This window comes from Apus apus, chromosome 1 (assembly GCF_020740795.1).
Source record: "Apus apus isolate bApuApu2 chromosome 1, bApuApu2.pri.cur, whole genome shotgun sequence".
In the NCBI taxonomy this organism is placed as follows: Eukaryota; Metazoa; Chordata; class Aves; order Apodiformes; family Apodidae; genus Apus; species Apus apus.
The window spans coordinates 173,996,870-174,017,291 of NC_067282.1; the positions used below are offsets into that span (position 1 = coordinate 173,996,870).

Below are 20,422 nucleotides of genomic sequence, written 5' to 3' on the forward strand. Positions count from 1 at the left end.
GGCTGCCTGCGCTGAGCCTCCTGAAGCTCAGCCTGGCTGCACGTGTGTGAGCTGAACACATGGATGTGTGAGGCTGCGGCAGACGGCGAAGCCCCGCTGGCCCTTTACACGGGGAACCGAGCAGCAAAGCCCTCAGACGTTCCCCGAGTGACTACCTGAGGGGAAGGAAGCAGGGTATTCATTTACACACACACACCCTTCCCGCAAGTGGGGTCTGCATCGCATCACGACAAGGGAGGCCGGCATTCCTCATCACTTCCCGGAGGAAGCACTCGGGGTCTGGGCTTGCCTGTGCATCACTGCGTACTCGTGTATTAAAAATAGCACATGACTGCAGCGGGTAGCTATGGGTCAATGATGCCTCAGCCCCTGCCACGCACCAAGCTACCCGGACACGCTGGAGCCCCGCAGCGGGCAGGAGGCAGCAGGCGCAGGGTGGGAACGGGGAGGAAGGCCCCTCGGAGAGCTGGTTCGCAGTGCTGCAGTCATGCTGCAGGTGCTGCGCCGGGCCAGGGGAAGCACTTTTCAGTCAGGGCGCTCTTGGCAATCGCCGCAGAGTCCTGTTGTGAAGCGCAGCTTCCCCCCGCGTAAACACGGGAGAGCTGCTCGGCGCAGCGGCCGCTGTCAGTGTCGGCGGCCCCGCTCCCGGCCGCCCGCCGGGCACACGCCCGTCACCGCCTGCCACCCCTCGGCCGGGCGCTCCCCAACCCGCCGGTGCCCCCGGCCCCCCCGCAGCCCGGCGCGGGCGGCAGCGGGGGGTCAGCCGGGCAGGGCACGGCGGGGCCGGGGGCCGCAGGGGGCGGCGCGGCGGGCGGGCACCACGCCCCTCCCGGTGACGCGCCCGCATTCCTGCCTGAAGAGCCGCGGCGTCCCGGGAGGGCCGGCAGATCAGGAGCGACGTCGCCGCCGCTGGGTCTATAATCTTCCTTCCCTTCTATATCGCTGGCTTTTTAGAGTTATTTTTTTTCTACCTTTATTTATTTAGCGCTTTGTTTTCGCTGACGTTTTACAGTTAAGGGTTTTTTCCCCCTTCCAAGAAGCAGCAGCAGAGAGAGGAGCATCTCCTCGTTCCCAAGCTCCGGGAGGAAACCTCGCTTTCAGGCTCTTGCGGAGAAGGTACGGCGCGGCGCCGGGCGTTACACGGCCCCAGGAGAAACGGGGCGAGCCTTCGGACGCAGTGCAGCGGGTCCATCGCGCCTTTGTCTGCCGGCAGCCCCCGGCTCGCCGCCCGAGACCCTCCGGGCTCTGCCCGAAGGCGCGTCCCCGCTGCCGCATCCCGGGAAGGTGGGAAAGCCCGAGCGGCTGCGGCGCGGGGCAGTCCCGTCACCGATTCCCGTTTTTCCATTGAAAACACCGGGATGCCCGGTGTCGCCGGTGGGGAGGGAGGGAGGTAAACACAGAGACGGCCGCGGGACCGGAGGCTCCGGCAGCCGATGTGACAACCGCCCATCGGTGTTGCATCAGTCTCCGCTATCGGGGGGGAGGCGCGGGGGGGGGAGTGCGGCGTGGCGGTGCCACTACCTCGATCCGGTCCCCATCTCCGCGGCGGGTCCCCTCGCCCCGGCGGCGGCAGCAGCAGCGGGAGCGCCCAGCCCCCTCCCCCCCCCCCCCCATCCCCTGCGGGGCTCTCCCCGCGGGCTGCGCGCGCCCCCCGCCCCGCGCGCCTGGTACTTTTCCACTCGGCGGCGGGCGGGGGCCGCCGAGCCGCGGGCGCGCGCTGGCCACGTGACGGGCCGAGGCGGCCGCTGCGGCACTGACGTCGCCTCCCACCTCCGCAGGCGCGGCCGGTCCCGCCGCCAAGGACAAAAGAGGAGCCCGGCCCCGGCCCCGGCCCCGCCGCCGCCATGAGCAGCGCCGAGATGGGCAAGTTCAACATCTCCCCCGACGAGGACAGCAGCAGCTACAGCTCGAACAGCAACGATTTCAGCTACCCCTACCCCACCAAGCCGGCCGCCATGAAGAGGTGAGGGGGCTCCGCCGCAGCGGGCGGGAGGCAGCGGCCCGGGGCTGTCAGACCCCGCGTCAGCCCCGCCCGCCTCGGCTCCGGAGGTGCGGGCGGGCGCGTGTTCCCGGAACAGGGAGCGGCTGCGGATGGAAACGCGCAGCGCTTTGCGCGGCGGCGGAATGACAGGCGGTGGCGGGAGGGGGAGCGCGGGGCTCTCCTTGCTCTGCTGGCTTTCTCGTTTCGCTGCGAAGTGGAGAGAAAATGCTAATCGGGAGGTGAACATGCCCCTTGCCTGTGGTAGTCGCTGATGATGCAATGTTTTTTGCAGCCACTATGCAGATATTGATCCAGAAAATCAGAATTTCTTGCTGGACTCCAGTGTTGGAAAGAAGAAATATGAAACTCAGTATGTAAGTACAGAGCAATGATGCTTCAAAAAATGGAGGGGAAAAAAAAAAGGTTTCTTGCCAAACTTGTTTAATTCTGAATTTGGTAATAACTTTCTATTAATTATTACCCCTCTTTTTCCCAGCATCCGGGTACTACTTCCTTTGGAATGTCAGTATTTAATCTGAGCAATGCTATTGTGGGTAGTGGCATCCTTGGTCTTTCTTTTGCCATGGCTAACACTGGAATTGCTCTTTTTGTGTAAGTATCTTTTGGTTCATTAAAAAAGATAAATAAATGTGCTGTGTAATTAATAATGGAAAACTACCTGGTGTAAGAATATGAACTTTACAAAATACCTGTTTGTTGCCATAAGTGCAGAACTGTAGGATTTACGGCTTGTTTTAATTAATATTGCGATACATTAAAGATTCATTGCAAGTTCTGAAACCCTTAGAGCATTTTACAGAGATCTTTCTTAACTAGCTCTATTTTCTCCATGAATAACTGGTAGACTGACCTTGAAAATTCCCTTATCTGAGTGGAAAAGAGAGGTGCTACTTTACAGACTGTATTAGCTTTTTCCTTCAGAGTTCACTGATTGAAATGTGTAACAACAGGAACTTTTAGGTTAGTGGAAGTCATAACTGCACAAAAAGTACAGAATCAGGATGTAAAGCGTTAGAAGAAAAATGTAGGCAGAAGAAGATTATTGTATTTGTTTCTTGCAAGTCTGGCTGTGTCTGCTCTTAAAAATTACAGTCCTACCAATCAGGGACATGGTCTGTACCTCCCATGAGAGATGTGCCTGTGTACAATGTACTTGCATCAGTTAAACAAGCCTTTCCATTGATGTGCATTTATTTGATTTAGGTAACTGGTTTCAGCTATAAAAATCTCTCTCCCTGCATAGGAGGGGTGTGGAATAACCAGCATGTCTTTATTGGTATGTCTGTATTGGCAAAAGCTCTCAGGTATAAGACTACAGTAGTGTAACTGGAAAGGGCATGAGGAAATCATTGTGTACAGGGCTTCTGTATGTCTTGGGAGAGTACACATTTCATATACTGGCGGCAGTTCAGTTTAAACAACATGTAATATCAGTGACTCAGTGCAAGTGGGAATCTATGGATATGTGTAAGGAACTTTATATTTTTATCCTGGAAACGGATATGTGTGCTGAATGTTTAAGAGTAATGTTTCATTTTAAATTTGCTTTACTCTGTTGCGGGATTTTCGGAAAGTTGTAGGTTGGATTTACTTTGTTATTTCAGTGTATCAAGGTGGTGTTCAAGTTTCCCAAGGAAGCTACCAGTGTGTAAAGTTTTGATCTAAAGTATTTTATTTTAACTATAGGATGGTTTGCTAATTTTCTGCTAAGATTTTTACTTAGATTATGCTGAAACGAGTGTGAACAGCTGGTGTGTGAATTCAGAAGAGATAGATACTTCATCTCTCTATATGTCACTTTCATGCTCTAAAGGTGTTCTGCAGCACATAAAAGATAAATCAGCATAATGCACTTTAGAACATCTCTGAGGAGAGGAAGAAAAATAATTTAAGATTAGATATTTGGACATATTTGCATATAGTGGGGATCCTTTTTTCTAAAAACAGCTTTTTAGAACTTAATTGAACAGTTAAGTGCTGAGGTCAGTTAGTTAGATTTCATTTCCAGATACTACATTCAGATCTATTTGCATTAGTACTGATTCAAAGATAAATTAGCTTGTTACCTTTCAAAGCTGAGTGTAATTTGCATAGTTCCAAGGCAGGAAAGCAGTCAATCACTGATGATGCTGAGGATTTCTGGTGACACTCAGGATATTACAGACATCCTTTAATAACTAGGTTACAGATTCAGATCCAGATGCAGTTGATTAAGGCAGTAAATTCTTCAAAGGCTGTGTGGAGTCACTTGTGTCAGTGCTGTGACTTGTCACTTGTGTCAGCACTAAATAAATGAAAGATACAGTCTGGAAGCCAGAAACTGAGTGAGCTTTGAGATGAGTTTGCTGACTGATCTTGTCTGCACTGTAGGCAGCCCTTCAAGGTTTGGTCTGAGGGGGTCCAGGATCTGTGCTTTTTTAATGAAATGTAAACTTGCACATCTCACTGTGCTTTTTCTAATTGACAGCTATATTAAAACCTGGTTAATCTCTGCCTGTCAGAAATACTGAGGTTTATTTGTCTGCATGTTGGTGTTGAATTGGCACAGGAACACAAGTTTCCAGGTTTTCTTGTTCAGGCCTGTGAAGCTTTTCTCAGACGTTCTTGTTTCCAGTTACTTGTGCGGTGTTTTCTGGTTTCACCAACATTAAAAATGACACTAAAGGACATGTAAAAGGTCCTCTGGGAACTCTAAATGAAGCTTGCTGGTTTTGAGCAGATATGCTGATTGTTAGGTTTCCTATAAAGCTGAACGTTTGTATTGATACAAGAAAGGGCAGGCAGGGTTGGTTGTTTTGGTTTGGTTTTTTTTACTGTTGTAATTTTCCACTGTGTTCTTCAGCAGCTGAGAAGTCCCCCCCTAGTGTGCCACTCCAGGAAGTGCATTTATTGTGAGAGAGATGGTTGAGAGATCCAAATTTTAGATGTTGCAAATGTGCTTCTGGGAATAATATATATTGTGTGTAAAAGCTGTGAGGAAAATAAACAAGCCACTAGCAATTCCCATGTAAGCTCATGTGAAGAATAACTTTTGAGCAAATAAAGTATTCTCTTTTTTTTCCTTTAATGACAATAAGTATGCATTTCCATTTGAAGAGAGAGCTCTCAAAAAGTCTGACTTTTCAGTCAGTTCTTTAAGGCTTTTGCAGTTTTATCTTTACATTGTAAAGACATAACACAGGTTTAAGCTGAAAAGCTGATTTATTTAAGACCAAGAGATAATCTTCACTTTAGCTACAGTTACAACTCCCAAGTTCAGTAGATTCACGAAACACTGTTGAACAAGGGTAGGAAAACAAGAGAAATACAGTTTCTAAAATGTTCCAATTGATACTTTGTTATTTATAGCATATGTAGCCAATTATAATGCCCTTGACACATGCTGGTGCTTACGCTACCTTATACCGCATGTAAGCGTTGTTTAATCCTTTGCTAGAATGTCTCTGAATGCCAGTGAAATGTGTTTTAATATAAAATCCTTTCTAAACTTGGCATTAGCTGGGTTTTCAGAATGCTTTTAGCTGGCCTTAGAGCCCACAGGGTTTTCCCAGATAATATTTTAATATGATTAATTTTTGTGTGATCTGCCTTTATTTAATAAGGTTACAGCAAGTGATTTATGACTATTAAAAAGTTGCATGTTTTTTCCCCATCAGGATACTCCTGCTGTTTGTTTCGATATTTTCTTTGTATTCAGTGCATCTCCTTTTGAAGACTGCCAATGAAGGAGGTATGGCAGATTACTATTTTACAGACATGGTGTTTGTTTCATATGGTATCTTTGTGAAACACACCCTTCCAATGGATTACTTTGTTTTCTTTCAGGATCTTTATTGTATGAACAGTTAGGAATGAAGGCATTTGGCATGGCTGGAAAACTTGCCGCTTCTGGATCAATTACAATGCAGAACATTGGAGGTGAGGACAAGATCTTAAAATAACTGTACTGTCAATAGTAATTGTTCCCTACTTATTCTTGGAGACTTTTTTTTCACACAACATGTGTTCATTAACTGCTTGTGTTCAAGTGAAGTTATGAAACATGTTATGTGATTCTTGCATCTTGTGGCATATTCTATATTTGTAATGATCTATGATGTTATTCACCTACAGCTATGTCAAGCTACCTCTTCATAGTGAAATATGAGTTACCATTGGTCATCAAGACATTTATGAACATCGAAGATACTACAGGGTAGGTGTTAGATCTCCTCATCAGAGAAACTATTAGGAGAAACAAATACGGAGACTGATACATTTTTATATGAAGACCACGTTCGGTACAACATAGGGTAGCTTCTTACTCAGACAGAGATACAGTAAGTTTGCCCTTCCCCTGAGTCCTTCACTTCATTTAGATCCAGTTGGTCCTGGGAAAAGGGTAGAAAAATACACGTATTGAAACATATTAGAGAAAGCTGTTCTCTAAAGAACATCAGGTAAGTGTTAATGTATGTACCAGTCAGTACATACTCTCAGGAAAGATAAAGGTGGTTATGGTTGGGGATTTTTTTTTTTTATTACTGCATTCCAACCGGTTTGGACTGGTTATTTTGGCTTTCTAGTGTTATTATTGTGGGAACTGATTAAATGTAAGACTAAAGTGCAGTTATATAATTAATGTCTTAAGGAACAGTTCTCAAAAAGACATGAGGACTACACATTGAGCTAAAACAGAGTTAATATGCCCAAGACTGAAATGGTGAAGGGATTGCCTTTTAGCCCTGGAGACACCTTGACTCCATAGTGGCTTTCCTGCTTTGGCTTTAAAAGTAGGTGCCTTGAGTGGGGTTCATTTTATCTAACTGTTCCATCTGAAAGTTAGACTTTGAGATCATAATTACTTTGCTGTTTGTATAATCAGTGGAGAAAAGTGACCAAAGTGGTCAATTCAGTGCACCTGGCTTGGACACCTGTTTTGGACATCTCCAAAGGGCGATTTATTAATATCACTCTGCACTTGGAGAGTGTATAAAAATAGCTAACTAAAGATGCCTGACTTCAGATGGATAGAGTTAAGTGCTATAAATCTCACTCTTCAGAGTTGTACTTCTGTGCCTTGTCCTGAAGTGTCCCAGTCTTGAGAGGGTTGAGCAGCTCAAGACTCCAACTTACACCTAAGCCTGAGTTCAGAAGGTAGGCATTTTTCTGCCTGTGTTCCCCAAGGGGTTCAGGCCATTTGGTGATGTTCATACAACTTGTTGATAGATATTGTCATGACAACAGTACTAGCTGTCTCTTTTTTTTTTTCCTTTTTTTTTTTTTCCTTTTTTTTTCCTTTTTTTTTAATGTACTCAATGCACCCACCCTATTTATTTAATAGTGTAATGTTTAGAAATGATTTTCTGGGAAGGTTCATTTCCCCCCTTTGGCTGAAGCCAAGTTCTTATTTTCTACTTCTTAAAAAAGTCCCTGGAGAAGCCAATTACTTATGAGGGGGCTTGGAGGCAAGTATTTCTTAACTGTCCCATCTTCAGAGAAGAACTGGAAATCAGTTGCAGTTCAAGAGGGAAAGTTAAAAACTGTGAATCTCACTGGATACAGCTGCTGCTCTGCAGCACCTGGCAGACAGAATTAAGACATTGAGATTTGTATCTTAAATATTTTCTTATTGCCTAGCTACCAGGTAGCTGTACACTGATTTGAAGTAAATCTATTCTCAGTGCTCTGGCAATTGTGGACCCCATTTAACTGACTCTCTCCATGCATTGCTTAGGGGAGTCTGGGTGGCTACTATTGGCATGGATTCCACTCTGGCAGCCTGGTGCCGAAAATGTAAGCACTTACCTGTTTACATGTCCCAAAATAATGCTTAGTGTAGAAGATGTTTTGGAATTCTGAGACAGTATTACAAATACTAGCTCCATGATTAACATTGATTTAGCAATTTTTTAAACACTTGGCTGTATTTTAAAGCCATGCAATTCCATTCTTTACTCTTGAGCACAGACCCTTGAGTCCTAGCCTAGGTCTGAAAGTCCTGATGGGCTCCACGTGGGGCATGGTCACATTTGTATGTCTGTATGAAGTGCAGGGAATTTCTGTGGTGTGATTTCATTTACATTTGCCACAAGACTACTACATTTAAAAAAAAAGCAAACAAACAACAAAAGGGACGTGACATTAATGTCATACGCGTCTGAATGTTCTAAAATACATTTTCTACATCTAGTTATCTCAGATTCCCAGATAAAGCTGGGGAAAGAGATGAATTTGGTTTTGTTTTGTTGTGGTTTTTTTTGCATTTACTACATAAATCCAGAGCAAGTCAGTTGAAGTTATTCCTTATTTCTGCTACTGTATTACAGGCTTATCATTCAGCAATTGAGTTTGGATGCACAAATTTCCAATTAAGTGATTTTTTGTTTATCTAAATGGAATACAGGCCATTTTTAAATACTGTTACATTATATTAAACAGGATATAATGTATTAATATTTGTGAATAAATGCTTAGTGGATGATCCTGTAGGACAGACGAAGAAAGCAATTACCTTGCCACAATTAAATACTCAAGACCAGTTTTTCTGTTCAGTGAAATTACATTATATTTACACAGATCTAACTTTATTATTCTATGTTTCAAAGGAAGGTGTAAACCTTTCTAACACTCAGAAATGTTTTGTCAAAAAAGTAGATGCTGCTTCTTACAAAATAAATGGCAAAAATTATCTGAAGGAAGAAGACATCTGAGTTTCTTATCATAGTTTCCCTACTGAAAGGGACTGAATGTGCCTCCAGGAGACTCCCAATGCTTGTTGAAGCTTTCTCAGCCAGGGGGCTCAAGCTACTGCCTTAACTCCAGCCCTCACCTGTTTTTCTTTAGCTCCCACAGGGCACCCAGCATAATTGTATTTCCATTACAAGTGGATTGCCACCCTGCTGGGGCCCTGCAATATTCTAATAGAGTTGGGAACCAACATTTAAGCAAATTACTATTTTTTCATTATTGATCCCAGTTGCCTTTTTTTCTGACCAGTTGTTTACTTTCCTGTCTTCTGACTTCCAGATGCATTTTAATTTTAGAAAAGGACACTAAAGGAAAGGCACAATGCAGGTTTGGGGTGAGATGAAAGGGTATGGTAGGGTCTAAGTTCCATATAGTAAATTGAATATCAAGTACTACATTTTTTTTATGAAGCCATGTGTTATAGAAGATAAGAGTGAAGACTAGACTGCAATTTTTAAATACTTCAGTTACTTACAAATACTGCCTTTTTTTTTTCTCTACAGAGAATGGTATCTTAACGGTGACTATTTAGTGCTGCTGGTATCTGTCATCCTGATTCTTCCACTTTCCTTACTGAAAAATTTAGGTAAGCAGTAGAGAACAATAAAAAATGCATTGAAAATACTGTAGGGGAATGGATCAATACAGTGTTTGAGTCGTGAAGTACTACGTGAATTAGCAGCTGTCTCCAAGCTTGTTTCTTCGGACTAATCAGTGTTTAGATAAGTACTGTCAGTCTTAATTAAAAAAATGAAATAAGATTCTTCAGAAAAAATAACAAGTATGTTTAGTTACAGAGGTTGGAAAACAAAAGGACAACAGATAGGGCAGCTTCAGAACAAAGCTCAGCAGTAATTGTGTCCTTATCACAAAGTTTGACCCATTTTGGTTAGCAGTGAAATGGCTTATTACTGGTATTAGGTAGTAGTGTTACTTGCATCCTGTAACAGTCTTGAAAGAATAGAGATGCCAGCCGTAGGCATTTAAATTGTCTCTGCAGTGTAAATAGATGACATCTCTTTCTGCAAGTGTTTGGGATCTAAAATAAATATTCATACCAGGTGCTTTGAAATGGCTGTAATTCAGCCATGTATGCAAAGAACTCACTTAACATGCTACATGTTCAGAGAATCCTGTAGTGGAACCTTAGTAACTGAGAATCTCAATATGGATTGTTTGCTCAAGTTACTGCTTACAACAAATTAAGAGAATCAGTAAAAACAGATGGGAAAAGGCCAAGTTATCTCAGAGTGCATTCTATCAGGATTAATCCTATAATCATTCTTAGTATATAATAAATTTCATAATTGTTGATGTGGCTTTTCATTGTGTTCTGAGGTTTTTTTAAGTTAAAAAGTTGAATACTACAAATTCAGTGTATGTACAGACCCTAATATGTCTTTGAAAACTTTGAGATCAGGGTTGAGATGAGCAGATAGTCAACAAGTAATTAACTTGTTCTATGTAACATAAAGAAAATGGCAATCTAAAGAGATCAGTGACAGAATACATATTGTCACAATGTTATTACTTGAATGGTGTTACTGTTTATAGTATCTAAGGGTTTTTTTATCTTTCTTGAACACAGGATATTTGGGCTATACCAGTGGCTTTTCCTTACTGTGCATGGTCTTCTTTCTGATTGTTGTAAGTATAATATTATAGACTTCCCGTAGTTGTAAAACTGCATTTCAAAGTGAAATAAAGCACAGTTTTTTATAAGTTTCCCATACTGCATTAGTCAGAGTAATAATAAACACATGGCTTTATTTCTAGGTAATTTGGAAGATGTTTCAGATTCCTTGTCCTATGGACAGTGACGTCTTGAATATAACAATAAATGGAACACTGGTATCTTTGGCAAATGAAAACATAACAATTGATGATATGTGTAAGCCAAAGTATTTCATCTTCAATTCACAGGTAACTACAAATCTGACTCTTTTGAAAATAACTTAAGAGACTACATACATAGCAGATAAAGTAGATTATTTTTCCTTCAAATAATTGCCCAATTGTAAGCTTAGGATGTGTTATGGCTTTCTGTTCCAGTAGAGTTAGGCATAGTTTATCTCCTTTATACTGGGGGTTTCCACATTCCACACACAAGAAATTAGAGGAGCTTGAGGTGCGTTCCTGAGGTGCGTGGCAATAAATGCATCTATCGCTCTTTGGCAGAGCATTTCTCAAGCTTCCATTCAAGTAAGTTAGTAAGCCATTTTAATGCAGAAGATGAAGGAAATGGTAAAAGCACCTGAATGGGAAATTATGCCAGGGTTTGGAATAGACTTCTAACTTTCCGGTCACGGTTTTAGCCCTCATGAATGCTCCCAATTACAGTGGTGAATCTCCACACATGGGAGAGAAGTGTATGTGATAACCAAGATCAGGCTACAATGGATAAGCCTGTGAAATCAAGAGCGTAATTCTGAATGTAAATACTTTCAGCTCAGCATGAATTTCAGTGAGATGTGGGGGTCTTTGGTACACTTGGGATTAAGAAAATTTTAGATAGTTGTTTTAATTTTTGCCAGTTTCTTTTGTAAAGAGCAGGTAGTCTTTATCAAAAACTAAACTGGTACCTAAGTCAAATCTAAAAAATTTACTGATAAAATGTTAAAAACTAAATTCTAGAGTCTGTCAAGATACTTAAGAAAAACATTCTTTTATTTTTCAGACTGTGTATGCTGTCCCAATCCTAACATTTTCTTTTGTCTGCCATCCTGCAATTCTTCCAATCTATGAAGAACTGAAAAGGTAAATGTTAGATAATGTGTCTGTAATTTCACTAGACAAACAACTCTTATAAACCAGTATGTTGTCATTGCTAACAATATTTCTTTTTCTTACAGCCGAAGCCGTAAAAGAATGATGAATGTGTCCTATGTATCTTTTTTTGCCATGTTCCTCATGTATTTATTGGCTGCTCTCTTCGGATACCTGACATTTTATGGTAAATATTACCTTTCTTTAAAGTGAATTATGTTGTGCAAAACCACAGTATTTTTTTTTTAAGTTAGGGCAAGGAAGCAATTACTGTGGGTTCTAAATACACACAGTTTGTTTTCATTATTTTTGTAAGTGCACATCCAAAAGAAGATCAGTTATAGACTAAGGCCCAAGGCACAAGAATTCAAACTGCATTAAAACAGATTCACTACCTCCCAAGTTTTCCTTGTGTAAATGGAGACGTGCTTACAGAAGCTGTTGAGGCTTTCAATTAGTATCGCTGTAACTGTAAATTCACTTACGATTTAGAACAGAAGTGGTTGTTTGAGACATATGTCAGCTGTATGTATAAAATACTATTTTCTTTATAGGAAAAGTTGAACCAGAACTGCTTCATACCTACTCTGCTTATCTGGGTGCTGACGTTCTTCTTCTTATTGTGCGTCTTGCTGTGCTTATGGCTGTAACCCTTACTGTACCAGTAGTTATTTTCCCAGTAAGTAATGTATTTTTTCAACCTTATTACCATTTTTAATTTTCATCACTTGTCCTGCTGCAGTCATTTACTGATTTGGCAAGTCCCATTTATAAATGTACAGATTTTTTTTCTCTTAACTGAAAAAGGAAATTTATTCTAACAAGCTTGATGACATATCTCTATACTGTTAATTCAAATAAATAGGCAACATTTACAGAGCAGTAGATAAAAATATGTCAGATTGTTCTGCTGGTGTGTTTTGAGGGAGTTGAAAATCTTGCCCCTTTATAAAAAGTACTTACATTATTTTATTATCAGCTTATATGTGTGTTTTTGTAAGTACATTGTGAATGTGAATTTTGGCCACTTAGGTGTACAGTGTTGAGCAACAACCTTACATGTTAAAAAAAATCTGATGTTTATTTTTGTTAAAGGCAGATGTTTTTTCGTCTGTTTTCTCTATTATTGCCTGTGCTTTGAAAATCTAAATCACTGAAAAGAGAAACGGACCAGAAGCACAGAACTGCATCTTAAGTGCAGAAATTAAATCTTTTTAAAATCATTTTAATGTCTTTTAACTTTTATTAAAATCTGAAATGTTCAGGAGTATTATGTTCAAATATTTTCAGCAGGAAAGTCTAATCCAGGCAACAATCACTGACTTCCACAACAAAGACTAAGCAAGTTTCTTTTTTTCTTTTCTTTTTCTTTTGCAAAAGATTCGCAGTTCCATTACCCAGCTGTTGTGGGCAGGGAAGGAGTTTAGATGGTGGCGTCACTGTTCCATTACAGTTGCTCTTCTGACATTTACCAATGTCCTTGTTATCTTTGTCCCTACTATTCGAGACATCTTTGGATTCATTGGTAAGTGTTTTCACGACAGTTTAAGTAGCCTTTCAAATCTCAGAAAATGCTGTTCCAGTCTAGTTAAATTAAGTCTACTTGTTCACGAGTATTTAATTTCTATGCTTTTTAAATACAGGTGCATCTGCAGCTGCCATGCTGATCTTTATACTTCCTTCTGCCTTCTATATCAAATTAGTGAAGAAGGAACCAATGAAGTCAGTGCAGAAGATTGGGGTATGTATAGACAAATACGTAGTAATTATACTTGCTTACTAATTCAGAGCTAGAACTTCAGTTTCCTTCTTCATGTTTTAAGAGTTTCAAAGTCCTGGTGAAGGTAGTCAGTAAATTTGTATTTAATGCTCTCTTAGTTAACATGGGAATTCTGTAGGGACTCCAAACTGAGGAGTTTGCCATCACAAGGCTCAGGTCACTTCGGTGACTTTTCACACTCCCCAGCCCCCAGTCTCTACAATAGTTGAGTCGTTCTGTTGCTGGTAAGAACCACATTTCAAGAGATCACCCTTAAGAACTATACTAAAAACGTCTCGTCGTTCTCCTTTAAATTTTCTTGCAAGACCTCATTACATATTTTACCCCATAAAAGCTGACCTCCACTGGTCGTTTGAATCATCCTGACTGATTTTTGTGCTTTTACTTATACTAGTCATACTGACTTAGAATTAAATCTTAGACCCACTGAGTCAGAATCAAGTCAGTGCAGTGGTGCAGCCTGACAGGTATCAGCAGATATGTTAATTTCCCTCAGTTAAGGGTGAGGTCTGCTATATTGAAAATAAATGTACTTTTTTCTTTGAAAAAGGAACCCAAGTATGAGGAAGATATATAGCTCCTAGTTGGTTGCTGTGATCTCTTGTCTCTTTTACTTTGTCCTCCATGAGAAATTGTATTTGTGCCATAAATTGGTATGACTTGATGGGTATAGTAGCAGAAATTGAAATACTTCTTCTATGCTTTCTTTTTTCAGGCTGCATTCTTCTTACTAAGTGGTATACTTGTGATGACTGGGAGTATGACACTGATTATTCTAGACTGGACCCAGAACGTTCCATCTGATGGCCATTAACTGTCCTGGTTTAATCTGTAATACTCCACTTCAAATGCCAGTGTTCACTCAGATACCTACTGAGAATGCAGATGAGCTATTCAGCTTCCTTTAAAATGCAGATTCTTTGTTGATGGTTCTTCTGATTGTAGAATACTCAAACTGTCTTTAAGAAACTATTCTGCATGATGGAAGTGGATATTAACATCAAACCACGTGAGTGTCTGGCTGAAGGAAGTGACAACTTTATTCCATTCCAGAGAATGGACAGAACTCTCTGTAGACTTTTATCAAGCCATGTTTGGCTTTCATCGTTGTTACTTGGATATTTTGTTATTTTACTTGAATGTGCCTAATGGAACCATTTGATGTGAGAAATAACTCTTTAATTTACAGCAAAGTGTTTAAATAACCAATGAGAGAGAGAAAGAGAAACACTATTATTTTTTTGTACCAAAAATTCTTAAGGACCTCAAAAGCACTATTTTGACTTTAAGAAACATTTTTCTAAAAAAAATTAATAACATAAAAGAGCTCCTACAAATATTTAATCAGTGCCCTAGATTAAATCTAATTTGCCTTTCTGTAGAGGCATAATTAGAAGAAATTTTATTTTTAAAAATGCTTCTGATGACCAAATCGGAAAATAAATCATTTAAGTCAAAATGATCTAATTATAAATGATTCTCATAAAATTAATTTAGTTCAAAGTAGAGTGAAAATAATCCTGAAAATCATTTGCCAGTTTACCTAAGTAATTACAGTTACCTTAGTTTCAAAAAAATGGTGTGGAAACCCAAACTTTCAGGCTTTAAAAAAAAAACACCACCACCCTTTAAAACGGGTACGTTTGAGAAAAACAGCTAATCTAGAAATCGTAACAATGGCATTGACATTTCCCTTCTTGAGGTACTCAATAGTGCAATTGGGTAAAACAGGGTTTGGGGGATTTTCCTTTTTTATTGTGTTGTTGGTTTTTTTTTCTGTTGTAGATAAAAACTGCGTGGCACTGGAGCATATTGTGCCATTAACAGAAAACTCTCTCCTGGAGTTCACTTTATTACTAAGGTCCACTGTCAGTTGTAGCAACTTTGGTTGTTTATTTTTTTCTGTCTGATTTATCTTGAAACACTCTGTAGGAAAACAAAAAGGTCCTATTGTAGCTTACTAGTTGTATAATATTCAAAAAGTGTACAGTATTTCTCAAATTACTCATCCATTATTGGATTTTGAATTACTTGACTATTCTGTTTCTGAGTCAAATCCACAAAATAATTGCACCAGTATTCCATGCTTGGTACAAGCTCTCTTTGCATACACAACTGGGATTCCTCTTCCAATTTATACTGTATAGTAGTATTAAAGGTAACCTCATAGACTGGATAGTCATCTCATACTTGTTTGCTTCAGAAATAGGCAAGTTTCTTTTGAGCCTTAGCTGGCTGATGAACCAGGTGCTGTATGGTTGTGATTAGCTGTTTTGTTTCTAGTGCATGTTTACTCTTTCATTCTTATCCCAGGTTGAAGAGAAAAAACACATGTATAACAGCGTACTTGGCTTCTCAAACACAACAATATTGGGTACAAAAGCCTAAATAGAGATTATTAATGAAATAATCATGGCAATGTGGTCAACTGTCTTCATCTGACATACTTTAAAAATCCGTTTTACAAAATTCTACTTGGTTGTTGGGTCAGAGGGAACAAGTAAGGGCCTGTAATCCACTGATTAAGCAGTACCTGAGACTTTCTGCTCTTGTAGAATTAATCGGGAACAAATCTAAATGACAGTCATTGTTTGGCAGATAATGCCAATCTCTGCCCAGCCATTTGAAAACTATGAAAAAAGATGGCAAGTGTTTTGTATTGATACTTATGCATGACTGTAAGTACTGGTCACTAAGTCTGTAGCGTGAAACTGTAATGAGAAGTTAGAATCCTCTTGTGTTGTTCGTATTATTAGTTCAGTGGTACTCAACTGGCAGTTAACCATCCTGGAGTCAGCACTGACCAACACTCCTTAGGTACTTCTCTGCCTCAGGTACTGTACATCCATGGCTTACTATCCTGTGTTACCTGATCTCCACAGAAGTGCTGAGTGTCTGCCTCCTTGGTACTTAGGCAGCTTTTCTTCTTCCTTTCTGCAAATGTAGAGAGGTGGAAGAGGATTAAAATATTGTCTAGCTTTGAGCAATTTGTAGCAAACAAGGGATTAAGCGTTTCCCTTGCCAGCATTAAAAAAAAAAAAAAAAATACATGGAAGTGAGAAGTAACCTCCTTTCAGTAACCACAGAAAAAGAAGGGGGTATAAATGAGAAGTTACTACACAGTCCTTCTCAGGAGCCAGAGAGGAGGAAGATTTTTGTGATGACACCTCATAATATACACATCACTTAATTCTCTGAATGTAGCAATTTCCAGATTTTACATTGTGTGTTCTATCATTTGATGACTGACTCTACCTGCAACAGTTGAGTTCCACTTGGCTGGGTTGATTTCCAACATATGATTTTTAATTACATTTTTTTTCTGCTTAAAGTTACCTACATTGCAAACCACCCAGAAGAGCAGCTTCAGTATTAAACCACTGTTTTGTCACCTCAGTTAGACATTAATGTCTTCCATGATATTTCAGTCATAAATGTAACATGTTATTTATAAAACAGTAATCCATTAAAACTAAACCTATTTTTCAATATTTATGATAGTCTATGTACATAAATTGTATGTGTGTATATACTGTAAGTATAATGTATATAATGTAGGTTTGGAATCTGGGATTTATGTATATATTCCTCTCTCATTACTGATGTTACATCATTTCAAGGAGTTCATGTTGTACATCTGTACAACAACTGTCAAAGGAAAGACTTCTACAACAGAATGTAATGCCTACAGCAATGGAAGAAATGTGTTACACCTAAGGTGTGTAAGAAAACACTAAGATTGTATTTATTACAAATGTATATGTTGCAATAAACACAGGAGTCATTTGGGTCCATAAAAAGCATCGTTCAGGTTCATGTATACTTTTCCTCTAAAATTTACCTTGGATGTAACGATTTCCTGAATGCAGCAACTTAACAGCTTTTACAATCTAACATATTTGTTAGGCCACCAAATTCAGGTATCCTGCGGTACATCCATGTACATATGTAAATACCCACTGTATTGTTAGAGGCCAACACTCTAGCTACAGTTGTTGGCAGGGAGTGCAACACAGTTTCAATGAAACATTGTATGTTTGTTTTAACTGAAATAAATAAATAGATAATCCTAAATGAAGTTGTGGTGGTTTTTGGGGGGGAGTAATTTGAAGGATTTTCTTTACAAACTACTAAAAGGGTATCTATTTCATGCATGTTTAACTTAATTAGGAGGACTTTTTGGAAAGGGGGGAGAAGAAAGCTTAGCATACAACTAAGTCCACGATTTGTGACACTGCAAGAGTGAGTGAGGATGTCTGGACATTAAAGAAAATGAGAGAATAAAGTCTGCAAAGAACCTGTATTACATTATTTTTAGCAGTATAGACATACCTGGAGACAAGACTGCATGTGTTAGGTCTTGCTGAAGTGTTATAAATGAGTGGGTCTTGCCAAAAGCCTATGCCATTTTCCTGTAGCTGAATCTAGGAGGACAATAACTGCTACTGTTAAAATTTCCAAAACTGGCGTGACTTGTACTTTAGCAATTGGATACAAACTTAAGTGCAGCATATCAGTTATTTGTTCTCCAGAAATTTATGAATGCATATGAAGCTTAATCTTTCACAAATACTAAATCAACTGAGAGACACTGGAGGTGTAACTTGGTGTGGTAAAGTATGCAACAAAACACTTCAAGAAGGGGAATATTAAGGAGGCATAATTAAGTTCCCCAGAATTAGGCTTTACCTATAGGATCATACGTTTCTTGCTGGAAGCCCCACTGATTAGCTATTCTATTTTTTAATCACGTTTTCTCTGTGTTCACATGTTTATGTATTTGCTCAAAATCCAATGCCCATCCTAATAAAGGATGAATATCCTTATTTTTCTCTAGTTGTAATTTTTAATGTCATCTTTGTGAAATACAAATTGTTACTCATTTTCACAATGTTGCAGACCTATAAGAAGGTGTTGATCTGTCTACACATACGGAACCTGAAGTGTGGAGAGGCAGTGCTGTGAAGCAGTTGTGATTTTAGCCCACAATTTGATGTCCTGCACTTGCTTATTGTGTATTTCAGCATTTGCTTACATGTATCTGAAGCGTATTTCAAAGAGGTTTTGAGAGATGATCATTCTTGAAGCAACCCTAAGTATCAAGTTAGCCACTTGGAAATGATGGGCATGCCTGGAAATACTCATTCCTAAGTTGCTTACCATCTGACAGGAATTCCATAGCAGTGGAGATGCCCTTTCCCTAGAATTCTGCTTGACGAGTTAAACAGTTAAGCCCGCCTCTCCACATTCAGGCATTTTCACCAAATCAATATATGTGTGAAGCAGTCTTTTCTACACTCTTCTGATTCCTCCCAAGAGCTGGCTCACCCTGTGGGATGAATGAGATGGTGTGATGATAAAAAAAATAGAAATTGTGTTGTGTGACAGTATCCAAAATCCCATGTTTTGAACCACTTTAACTACCACAAGGCCTTTGCTCCAAAAGAAGACTAAGCTGTCACTTAAGGTTTATTCACAATGCTGAGATCCAGACCTCTACAGGTGAGAGATGGCATCTCTACTTTTTTCTGGTTCCCCTGAAGTTTACCTCTTTCTTCCCCCTGGCCTTGCCAAATTTGACCTATCCCAAGGTCATGTCCCTGCACCTCACCCCCACGTATTCATGAAGAGACTAGATGGTATCAGGTCATGTGCCAAGGTCCCCCACAGCTTATGTCTTATACGTGTTTGTAGGGTAGCTCCTGTTCAGTCTGTGTGCCCAGGCTTCCCTTCCGGAGAAGCAGATCAGAGGGTGGTGGGTGTATGCCCAGGTTTCAGTGCCAGAAGTAGCTGAGGTGCTACAAGGAAGGCCCCAGTTCTGTCCTGGGAATGTGGACGTGCCATCATATCTCCAGTGCAGATGTGCCCAGCAGCCACTTCCTCAACCTTTCTGGTTGCAGTCTGTTGAGCGTGACAGTCTAAACCCCACCTGCTTGCACAAGCATTTCCTTCTGTCTTCTTGCACAGCTGCTTTCAGCTGTTATAAGGTGACTCCTTGTCACCTCTGTCACTCTTGCTCTCACCCCAGTCCCTGTTTGGCTGCTGCCCAGCAACACTGCCTCTCCCAGCTCCTCTTGAGAGTCACCTTCCCTCACCTTACTGCCTTCCTGACTACATGCCTGCCCAAGTCCAGTTCCCACTCTTCCACATTCACTGTACTCAGGCAAAGATAGAACCACCTTCATTTGACTTTCCTAGTTTCTGCCCTGCTGGTCTCCTTATGGCCTCCACTCTAACTACAAACTTTATTTTCTTCTCTGGATGTCCCAGCTCTCCAGCAGTCCCATATGGACTCCTTTGGTGGCCCTGAGATGCCCAATTCCACACTAAATTCAGGCACCTCTTGTCCCTCCAGCCTTTGGGCAGGTGCAAAGCCATGCTGCAGAGAATGGGAGGGGCAACTTTTCCAAGGAAAAATTATTCACTATTTTACTATGGGAAAACATCCTCTTTTCCTGATTTTGTTCTCAAATGAGCCAAATTATTTAGTCTGATTGTTTTTTCGACACAGATGCACAAAAATACCACCTTGCTGCAGTTACTTGTAATGGAAAATGTCAGGAGAAACATCTGAAGCTGGGTGATGTTTAAACAAACAGAAACATATTCCAGTAAGAGAACTGCCAGGTTATCTCAGTAGTATGTGGTCTCACCAACCATGTTTGGAAATGTTATTTAAATTATAAATAAGTGCTATTTTTTTCTTTTTGTTATTGTTTACCTTTATAAAAGGGGCGGGGGGGAGGTTTTCCAACTGCAGAATGTAAATTGATAGGTGATATATGTTGAATGGGTATCAACAATAACACAGAAATTCAGTATGGGTCTTGTAAAGGAAGTGTAGCTTATACAACTAGCCTTTTGGTGATCTTTAAAAATCTTCGTACATCATCTCCAAACAGCTCAGGTTGGAGCAAAATGAAATGGAACTGAGTGAGGTGCTGCAGGTATTCCCAAATACTCTGGAGCTATTGGGCTGGGACTAATGTGGTAAACCAGGCATCAACCTTTTGCTAAAATGAATACCAGTTCATGAATAGCCAATATTACTCCTTCCTGCCAGGTTAGTAGAATGATTTAATGCACTGGTAGAGCACATCTCAGGGCTGGAGGCAAGGTCACTACACAGAGCAGACAGACAGATC

General features: G+C 40.6%; 1 protein-coding gene across 1 annotated transcript; it reads left to right on the forward strand.

Moving 5' to 3' along the window:
* Window positions 1–873: 873 nt before the first annotated feature.
* Window positions 874–17,351, forward strand: SLC38A2 (solute carrier family 38 member 2). Its single transcript, XM_051608328.1, has 16 exons — window positions 874–1,116; window positions 1,779–1,963; window positions 2,274–2,355; window positions 2,478–2,593; window positions 5,659–5,732; window positions 5,828–5,920; window positions 6,116–6,197; window positions 9,235–9,317; window positions 10,320–10,378; window positions 10,508–10,654; window positions 11,409–11,488; window positions 11,584–11,684; window positions 12,052–12,176; window positions 12,878–13,022; window positions 13,141–13,238; window positions 13,993–17,351. The coding sequence occupies exons 2-16, from the start codon at window positions 1,845–1,847 to the stop codon at window positions 14,089–14,091; spliced, it is 1,503 nt and encodes a 500-aa protein (XP_051464288.1). The 5' UTR covers window positions 874–1,116; window positions 1,779–1,844; the 3' UTR covers window positions 14,092–17,351.
* Window positions 17,352–20,422: the final 3,071 nt, after the last annotated feature.